Here is a 10,651-nt window from a genome sequence, read left to right as displayed (position 1 = left end):
TCGTTGCACTGGGTTTTTACCTAAATTTGTAGGCATTTTGTAGCGCGGGTGGTCGGACGTACATAAGCTCAGTAAGGTTAGGCTTCTGTGAGCACCAAGCCTGCTTTCCATGCCCCCCTTGTGTAAGCGAGAAAGTCGGCGACATATAGTTCCGCAGGGGCTTATACAGGCTGTCTGGGCCTGCCTTTCGATGTACTGCCTAAAAACGTTGCTATTATGCCCGACCTACCAAAGCCATTGCAGCACAAAGCGTGAATAAACCTACAACTAATGGTTTTTACTTAGCGCGGTATTTCCCTACTCGAATGTGGTGTTATACTTGTCTGCAACTTTTTCGTTCGAAAATTGTTCCGGGTTGCTGGACTGGTCTACTTATTCAAGCGCGCGTATTAATGGAAAGTGTATGCGTTGTATCTTTCGTTAAGTGCTGGCGTCGAGCAGGGCTAACCTCATTTCGATTTGACGATTCGGGTAAAACCGAGCGATGGACAGGACCTGGAAATGGGAAAGGCTTACTAGAATCAGGGTCGAACGAGATAAGAAGATCAGGATTCGCAAATTAGCACTTGGCTTTTTTACGTAGAAACATAGGATGTCCGCTGAGCCCCTTATATATACGTAGTACGAATCACCGGCCTGGCGATATATAAGCGAGACCAGCGTGGACGAAAAGGTAATTGTTTCCGAATGGATCGCGTTCGAGAGAGCAGCGCTTTAATTAATTACCGAGGTGGTCGCCGCTCCGCCGCGGGCGAGGTAGCAATTATACTTAATAAAGAGCCGTTAAGAAGTAGCAACTTTCGCCATTCAGTCAGTCGTCGGCGCAGTAAATGTGTAGCTTCGTTTATGGGGATTATTCACGAATTAAGTCAACAAGTTTATAGCAAAATTACGAGTCGTAAAGGTTGCCGATTCTATTCGAGGTATTTCGGTTTACAAGCCATGCCCCTTTACGGCGTTTTGGTAAAACTTAAACTAAAATAAAAATATGCTTAAAGTTATCCTTAGACAAAAATCACGAGTTTGTACTAAATATAGCTTGAACATATAAAATATAAGGATATATATTTTTGTCGTGCCAGTTTCACACGATCAAGGCGTGTTAAAAATAAATACAGCGACTAGATTTAGAAATTGGAGCTATTCTTACTGAGCCATCTTGGATTGTTTATTTTAAAATACAGACAGAGTTTATTTTGAAAGTAAACTTGGAGAAACGTTTGTAGCATCAAGACGTGATAGACAGAACTGTTTACTACGCGCTGAAGTTGTTTAATGTTTGAGCGATTCGGTTTGTTTGCTGTTTATAAAACTCTGATGTAGCGGTTGGCCTAAGACTGTTTTGTTTGCCTGATGTAATCTGTCTGCTATTTAAATAAGAACAGAGAAAGCAAGCGTTCTTATTTTTGCTAAATACAAAATATTTTATTAAGTATTTAGGAGTATTTATAATTTTAACCTGTGTTCTTTTTTTAAAAGATTTCTTTTAAGTGCTTTTAAATTATTACAAGACCAGTTTTACAACATCAGTTATTGAAGTATGGAAGTGACAGGACACCACCCTGGTCGTGTCTTGAGTCCTGTTGATGTCTATCAAGGTCGTTTGAACCACACGCCACAACGGGTCGGTCACCCACAACTTAGCCAGCAAAGGTCTCTACCAGTTCTGCCGCACCAGTACAGTCTCGGCAACCACCATCAACCACAGCTACAGCATTCCCACAGCATTGAGCAACCGCCGCACCATCACCAGATGCCGCATCCTCAACCGTTTCAGATACAACCAAACTCCCACGTTCTTCAATGCCTCCAACAAGTCAACAAAGGTGAGATGCCGGCCAGGCCAAACAGCAGTGAGCCAGCGCTGAACGCGCCTCTTCAGCCACTCCACCATTCGCATATACAAAGATCGCCAAACGGGGAGGCGGTGCCAGCAATGGAAGAGTTAAGGAACGAGAACGCGAACAACAACAACAGCGCAGAGGGAGTAATGGATGGCAACACATCAGCAATGTCGGATGGGAGCAACGCTGACTTAGCTGTAGAGCACAACTTGAGCATCGGAGCAGTGTCCGGAGCACCCGAGACTCCTCCGAGCACAGAAGAGGAAGGAAGTGACAGCACGAATGGATCAGGTGGGAAGAAGCAAGATAACGGAGGAGCACTTGGACACAGGCGACCAGAGAAACCACCGTACTCTTACATTGCTCTCATAGTTATGGCGATACAGAGTTCCCCAGCGAAGAAGTTGACGCTGAGCGAAATTTACAACTTTCTCCAAACTCGTTTCGAATTTTTCCGCGGTGCATACCAGGGTTGGAAGAATTCCGTCCGCCACAATCTCTCGCTTAACGAGTGTTTTATTAAATTACCGAAAGGTCTCGGCAGGCCTGGTAAAGGTCACTACTGGACGATCGATCCTGCCAGCGAATTCATGTTCGAGGAAGGCTCGTTTCGCAGAAGACCTCGCGGGTTCAGAAGAAAGTGTCAAGCTTTAAAACCATATGGCATTTTCGGTGGCGGGCCCGGTTTAATCGGACATCAAGGTTACGGCCCCCCGCACGAGATGTTTGGGGCAGGAGGCATGCCCCACGGAGCCATGCCCCCGCCTTCACACCACCGACCCAACTTAATGGGGTTTGATACTGCAGGCATGAACGCTGCTGCTGCCGCTTCTGCACATTTCTTTAACGGTGCGGCGGCCGCAGCGGTCGCAGCGAATGGCATTACAAGCCCACAAACAACGTCTCCAACTCTGCCCATCCCGCCAAAGGAACCAGGTACCCCACATTCCCCCCACAACCACTCTAACCCCTACTCCTCAAACTGTGCTGAGGTTTCCACTGGAACAAACACTTCTGTCCAGGTCTCTCCATCCATGTCCGCTGTCGCCAACCACCCGCACTACTCGCCGGGAGCCATGTTCAGCTGGCCGGGCGCAACGCCCCAGTCCCACGGGACTTACATGCGTCCAAATCCGCCAACGCCCAACGGAATCCCCGATCCCCATACTCATGCGATGATGAACGGTAACGTAAACGGCTCAGTGGGTCAGCGCATAGAATACCACCATCCTTTCTACGCGACTCCAAGAGACAGCCACCTCGCTTATGAAGGTAAAATTTAATTATATTCCCCCCTACTTTTTGACGCCAAGAGCCGTCTCGTTTTCCGCCATATTGATTTTTCTCCAAACCTCAAATATCTTTGCCTGTAATCAAAGCTGACGCAATAAACCAACACCAACCACACACCCCGGGCATAGTTGGGAAAAAATATTAATATTTTAAAACATTTGATCAAACAGTGTGATATGCGGTAGCCATCTTTCTACGCAATGATGGTGTTTTCGAAAGCCAGGACTCGGATAAGCTTCGCATTCTTTACCCATGAACCAGTGTGATTCATTCGCGAGTGATTTTCGGCTGAAGGCTAAAAATTAATTTGATGTCGGAGCAGCTAGCGCATCGATTTGACACGGGGTTAAAGCAGACTATCCGCAACAAACACGCGTGCGCATAACTGCCAAGTGATAAGGCACCGGACGATGCAGTTCAAGCTGTAAGCGCTCCTTTCGCGCGCGTACATTCAGCAATTGATATTTGTATAGCAATTACGGAGGCCGACAATTTGTCGCGATTTTTCGAAAGATAATTGCTGCATTCCGAATCGCCCTTCGCCACATCAGCGGCCTGTGTGTCGCTGCATTAGGCTGACATTAAAGCCGCGGGATTTATACGCGATAAACTTACGATTGCGATTTCCTGTTTACGACTTGGGCTGAATTAGGGGCCTGTAAAGTATCACAGGTTTAAGCGACGTGAGTCGTTGAAAGAGTTTGTTAATCGCGATAACAAAACCACGAACACGGTCCAGCAATCGATTAACGTTTACCAGCGCTAGGGTTTCAATCCAGTGCTCAAGAAAATGAAATATTTTAACCGCAAAACGGTTACGCATTTTGTGAGTAAACTAGCGACTTTCAATAGCGTGTTTAGGCAACTTTGAACTAGATGAATTTTGCTTCCAAATTCTTCTGGGTCGCCGCTACGATGCAATAAGGGCCGGATTCGCCAATTAAAAGCCGGTCATACTTTAGAGTGAGAATTTTTAAACCGTAGCCCCGAGCAGCGTCCTATGATTAGTGCATAACCAGATAAGAATCGAAAATTCGCAGCACTGGCGTCGGTCTGTCTGTCGAATATTGTCTTCTGTGGGCAAAGGTGTTGGGGTGATGCTCTATTTAAGAGTCGATGCACCCAAAATCGAACATCACGCTGATGATACGCACCGCTTGTCAGATTTTCTGATTAGGAACTTGGCTTAGGACAAAAATACGACCTGACGAAGGCCACATACGATCAATTATCACTTTACGATCCAACATTTTTGCAATTACAGTTTAAACATACCATGAGACAGAGTCTTTTTATACGACCTGTTATATATTAAGGTGGGGAGGATAGAACACCTTTTGATTACATTTTCTCGTCTGATTTAGTAGTAAACAAAAAACATACAAAGAATTATAAACTCCTTATACGACCCCCATAGACCGTTGTTAATATTTTAAAACGTGATCAGGATATTTGGATATTATGTGCTAAATATGTCCCGTCTTACCCCATCCTATTGTATGTGTAATTAAGACTGTACTGAATAAGGCCGAGCAATAAACCGGCCATAACTTTAAAAAACAAGCGAATGTTTTCTGCCCAGTGACAGGTCGACAAATATTAATGATCCGCCACTCAGGCTTAAACGTTAATTATTAAAGGCCCAATAACATTAAGCGAATATTTGATGGCAACCAAAAATAAAAAAGGCGTTTATCGTTCAACTTGTGGGATCAGGGGCCTTGTAATCCAGAACGATAGACCCTTCAATACACAACTTATAGCCGGGGTAAAAGGCGTCTTTCACCTTTCGTTTAGCAGCTGAGCGATCATACGTTGAGATACGCGAACGTTATCACCATGTATTTGCCGTCCGTTTTTAATTGCTTATAGCCGGATGAAAACCCACGCTCGTCTTGCAGGTGTTGGACGCACTTTTGAAACCACGCGCTTGATTTATTAGCCTTGATTAGTCAACCGGTAGCAGCTCGACAGACGGAAATTTGACGGAAAACACGTCGCCGGAAAACGCGTATTAAACACGCGGTGCATTTTTCTCGTTGGAGCTCTCCCTAAAATTGAGCGTCAGTAAATATTTCGCGTGGAAAAGTTTGGTAGTACAGTTTGATTCGATCAGGATCTGGTCGATCTCGTAGCGTGATCTCACACCTGCTGTATGTCGTAAACAGCAATGAATTAATTAAATTCCCTGAAAACTTGGGTGGCTTGTACGCCGGGTGCTGACGCAGTGACCGCTGACGATACTCGACGCGTGGGGTATCTATAAGACCTCAACATCCCCCGCTATTGTTAAAGTTATTGGGTTGGCCAAATTTATAGAGGTATTACATGTATGGTCAATTAAATAGATGTTAAATTATGTTTGAATTTAAAAGGCGAATTTTTCACGCCTTTTGTTTTGTTTTCTTGATCAGTAAACACACTCAGCAGTACAGTACACGCCTAAATACTCCAGTGGTCAAATATCTTTATAAATTAGAATGTAAAACCTGCTAAAGTATAGGAAACGTACATGAGAGCCGTTGTATTGCGAAGTCCATTACTTGAATACGGCGAACAAATTGGCGATTACGCAATCTGATCGAAATTCAGCAAAATTACATCGGAGCCACTCGAACCTGCAGTTATGTCGTTAAGTTACAGCTTACGAATTGTCGTTATAATGAGGCCACGCGGTCACGTAATAAGATAGCCGACAATTGCTGTAATGTGCGCAAAACCGCGCCTATAGGAAAATCCACTTTTAGCTGTGATTCGGCCGCATAAAGAATAGGACTTTGCTCTAATCTGGTAATCCGAGCCGTAACGTGTAATCACGAAATTCGAAAACAGTTTTGCTGTGCGAAAGTAACAGAAACACAACTGTATGCTTGCGAATACTGTGGCAGCACGCCATTTTGTTTATTTCTCATTACCGGTTTACACACGAAATATTGGTGGAATAGCCAGTTTAAACAACATGTTTTCGACAACCAAGAAAAAGCCAGTTCTGCTTAATTACAATCAATTAGTTTGTCTTATTGTCCATTTCCATTACAGCGTAAATTTGATCAAAGGAAACGATATTACGAGGTAAAGTCATTACTACTAATGAAGTCCGTACGTGAATTGGGGTAATTACTGATTCGTACAACTCGACCGTGTCTAGCATTCGTGCTATGTGTAATGTCATATGCCCTGCGTAATCCCCACACGATCAGTTAATACGACTACATAGGCGACCCTGTTATTACGATTTGATTCTGTTTAATGACGATATGGAACGTTCTACCCACCCAGTGTAAATTCTCCTTTCAAATTACAAATACGTTAAGGTAGGAGCGACCTTAGGAAGCACGACATAGAGTTTACGCCAAATATGCGATATACATCATAAGTTTAAACGCGTGGTAAATAACGATTGTTTAATCTTTGCATACCGCTTACGACGTTCGAGTAAACAAAATATGTTTCCGACCAAAATCTTTCCGGTCTATGACGTAGGGGTGACGTAACCAGTTCTGCGCAAGCGTCAAAGGTGTGGGTGACTCGTAAACATTTTGCGCCGATACAGTCCTGAGGTGGGAGACCTACAGCGAACATGCGTCGATGTGACGTCATTTTTAATCCCAAACAAACGCGTAAGACGTAGTGCGTTTTCCGTGACACGTATAGCAATTGACTGCTATGTATAATGCGGGAATTAATAAATAAATGAATGAAAAAATGCATGAATGGATGTAACCTGCTTTATCCTTGCGTGGCCGGGCAATCGCAGTCGTTATAAAACGTTCTGCTGTTTCATACACCTTGAACCAGTTTACGAGTTACCATACATATACTTTGTTTAAAGCTGACAATTTATACAACCAATATATAAGAGACCAGGGTTCGTAGCCTAGAGTACAAGCTGACAAATTAAAATTGATTTAGGTAATATTGTATAATAAAGAAATAGGGAATCTGTGGCGGAATTGCGTTTCTCACTGCACCTGGTTGTACCAGCATCGACAGGTTTTGATACAATTAGCGTGACGACAACCCTTGCGGCCGCAATGCAGCTTTGTTTACGTCACAGTGCAAAAGCTCTGACGACGAAGCCTCGATTTTTGCGCTCGAAAATCGCGGAACAAACGCGATTGAAACGCCATCGATTATCGACGGTTTTAGAAGTTTCGCGAACAAATGTATAGAAGTCAGCTGCTGCCTCCGTTTGCTATCATGCTAAAAAAAACTGCCTCGTTCAATTAATGTTTGTTAGATTTTTACATAAATTTGTTGCGATGATATTTTTAAAAGTCCGTGGGAATTTATGGTTTAAGAAACGGGTCTCACACCGGCGTTAATAACTGTAGGAGACGAACTCTACGAGTAGGAAACCAACGTGAGAACGTAAGGACAGTCGACGATTCCGCGGCTGATTCGGCTTGTGAGAAATTAACTGCCACCCGGGCTAGCACAACTGTAGAGATGGCGTTTTTAACCTCGAACCCGCTTTGTAAACAAGGCTCATACCGACCGAAATGTCGCTTGGAGAGTATGAAAATACAACTTACCGCCGAGCTAAAATGTAAAGGTATTAATGTCGCATTCGTGGGAATAAGCGGGCTTAAAACGGATAACGAATGTGAGAAATACAATTGTGACCACCACCGTTAAGCGTTCTGTCTTGATTGGTATCGGTAAAATGAGACTGTATGCCATTGCTTTGCGTGGCCTTTTCTATTAATAGCGCGGGCCTCGCTCTTATAGCAAACAGTTTATGGCAATCAAATAAACATACGGGCCGTGATTATCACTATCCAGCATAGAATCTCGTTATGCCTTTCAAACTACCGGTAATCAGTAATTGTAGGTGCGAGATGGGCGTGGGGCGTTTGCTGTAAAACAAAATGGCGCATGGGAATGAGAAAAGAAAGCAGGTGACAATTTGACGCTCGGGTTTGGGGGGGAGTTTATAAAATATGTATCAACCAAATGTGGTAGAAAATTTGACTGAACGCAATGGCTTTTATGTCGCATGACTCCCTAATACCGCGCAAGTTTGCTTATTATACGCTGACGAGGCGATTTAAACTCAGCTGTAGAAATAACTTGATTTATGATGCAGTTCAACGAATGACCGTAAAGCTGCAAATACCAGTTATCAATCACTACTCCCCTCGCCCGTTTTGTGCAGCCAGAAATGCGGCTTTCCTGGCGCTATTAAACCCTACTTAGCTCGAACGAGATAGCAAGGCCTCGTTAATCAGCCGTAGTTGGATTAGGCGGACACATTTTATATATATATAGCTCGCCGTAGCCAGCTTAATTATTACACGAAGCTGAAACAGCTTTAACTTCTGTCCATCTACTCCCATATCCACTGAGCTCGGACCTCACATGGCTTTATATAGGAGGACCGTGTCATTAGAGAGATAAACGTTTCGGCTCAAATTCGAACATGCACCACCAACGAAGTTAACTTGATTTAAATCCTTAGCGCAGTGGACTGAGTCGGTTCCGTAACTTAAACACGAGCGTTACGGGTCCATGGCTCGGCACAATGAATAACTAAGCCTATACTATATTTACATGGCGTGGTATATACAGTTATGTAAACAAATTAAATATATTGTTTTGTCCGCAGCGCCCACCATGAAATTCAAGACCGAATGTGCAATGGATCCTTACTCCACTAACGGGATGGATAGAAAGCCTTACCCAGCCATGCCAACGCCTATTCCTGTAGCATCGGGATACTCGAACGGCTACTATGACACCAAGTCATGCGCGATGTGATCTGGAAGCACCCGGTAGTGGGGGCTATCTCCTAACTTCCCAGGCCAAGACTGTCCGGTGGCGCAAAGCTACATCACCATCTGGGTAATGAAGAATGATCTGAATATTGAATCGGGCTCGCAAAGCTGAACAGAGTGATACGGGACGGCCGCGTAAAGAAATAAAAGACCAAGAACGATCCCAGCGAGTGGCACATTGTATTGCACGAATGTTGGGTAATTGTTATATGATCCAATCGTTTATTTTATTTGAAAAATTGTACAATTAAACAAAAACTAGCTGCAACGAATCGAGTATTCCTTCCAGCGACTTAAATACAGTCTGTAGGCAGGATTTGATGTATTTTTAGCCACTGCGAGAAAGAATGGCGTAATCTGCTTATGGTGACGACTAGATAGCCAAAAAATATCAGATCCGGTCTCGAAAATATCGCCAGCAATCTATCTTCATTAAGAACACGGGCTTACGACCGCTTCTGCCCCGCCGATCGTTGCCGCCCGAGGTGCGAGCGACCGCCGTCTTGTTTTCGGTAAACAGGCTCCGATTCGCCGTAGGATTACGAGCGGCAGAACTGTCAACGTTTTCGTATATTAATTAAAACGAAGCGCTGGGATATCTAGCGGAGATTAACAGTGCGACTCTCGGATCAATTCTTGATGTGATTTTCCCTCCGCAAAAGCAGATGCGCCCAAGTCACCCCAACTGTACAGTGCGTTTCTCCTGAATCGTTGAACGTAACAATACTCCTTTGTTCGGTCACAAAAACCAGCGGAGGTTTTTCGAACCTCCCATCGCCAATAAGTAGAGGACGATATTTAAATCCCCTGTAGCATTAAATACTGGACAAGCGGGGACCGAATTAGCAGCAAGTGGACGTGACCGCTGATATTATCCGCAGTCGCTGCATTTCGGCGTCAACGCCTGTGAATGTGAAACGTCTTTCTAAATGTCACCAGTTAGTAGCAGACAGCAATTTGTATTTTCTACGCACAGTGTTTTCCCAGGAATCGCGCGAGTTCCGAACAAGCATCTTAGCTCGCCACAGGTACTTAGCATAAACAAACACGCCCTAAACTTCGCCGTTCCCACATACTAACTTCAGCGTGGCCAAGAGAGCCGTCAGTCGGTTTCTCTTATCATCAATAATGCATTTAATACTTCAATGCAGACTGGCAGCTTTTCGACATTTGCCGATATAGGAATGAAGACTACATGACGCGTGAGGCAATCTGCCAACCAGGGAAATACAAAGCAACTGTAATTAGATTTTTCGCGCTACTAAAAATACATATATAGCGCCTTGCTAAATCTCTATTGGTTTATGCAAAATTTTTAATTTGTTTGTTTTGGTGTCCGCCCTGTTGGCCCGGAAACCTTGAATCCCGTAAAGCTTCTGCGGGTCGACGCCCACGTGAAGTTAAATATAATTAAATCGGAGGCAGCCTCGTCCGCAAACGTCCGCTTCTCATAAAGGCGGACCTCGGGATTTGCTGCGTTTTTATGAGCTGACACGAGGCGCCGTTTTCATGAAATATTCATAAAACCGTGAAGCAAGATTAAGCTTGGGCAAATGCGGCGAACGCTGTGACGAAATTTGTTGCTATTCCAGTGAGACTTTCATTTTAGAAGGAATGTCTTTCAATGTACTCCGTTTCTTAAGGTTGTTAAAATGTTAGGACGATATTTACTACCAAAAAAAGACGGAAAATATATGGACCATCTTCCCCTACCAGTTTATATTATATATAGGCATA

General features: G+C 44.1%; 1 protein-coding gene across 1 annotated transcript; it reads left to right on the top strand.

Moving 5' to 3' along the window:
- The first annotated feature begins 350 nt into the window (after window positions 1-350).
- LOC149738661 (uncharacterized) lies at window positions 351-9,182 on the top strand. Its single transcript, XM_089874689.1, has 2 exons — window positions 351-3,116; window positions 8,746-9,182. The coding sequence occupies exons 1-2, from the start codon at window positions 1,541-1,543 to the stop codon at window positions 8,895-8,897; spliced, it is 1,728 nt and encodes a 575-aa protein (XP_089730815.1). The 5' UTR covers window positions 351-1,540; the 3' UTR covers window positions 8,898-9,182.
- The last annotated feature ends 1,469 nt before the right edge of the window (window positions 9,183-10,651 follow it).

This window comes from Ciona robusta, chromosome 3 (genome assembly GCF_009617815.1).
Source record: "Ciona robusta chromosome 3, ASM961781v2".
Classification (NCBI taxonomy): domain Eukaryota; kingdom Metazoa; phylum Chordata; class Ascidiacea; order Phlebobranchia; family Cionidae; genus Ciona; species Ciona robusta.
The sequence above is the reverse complement of the archived record's forward strand: the minus strand, read 5'-3'. Positions and strand labels throughout refer to the sequence as shown.

Bases quoted from the DNA above. Each gene is read 5' to 3' on its own strand.
- LOC149738661 (XM_089874689.1), top strand. From the start codon at position 1,541: ATGGAAGTGACAGGACACCACCCTGGTCGTGTCTTGAGTCCTGTTGAT. The intron at 3,117-8,745 runs GTAAAATTTAAT...TTTTGTCCGCAG, and splicing joins CAGCCACCTCGCTTATGAAG to CGCCCACCATGAAATTCAAG.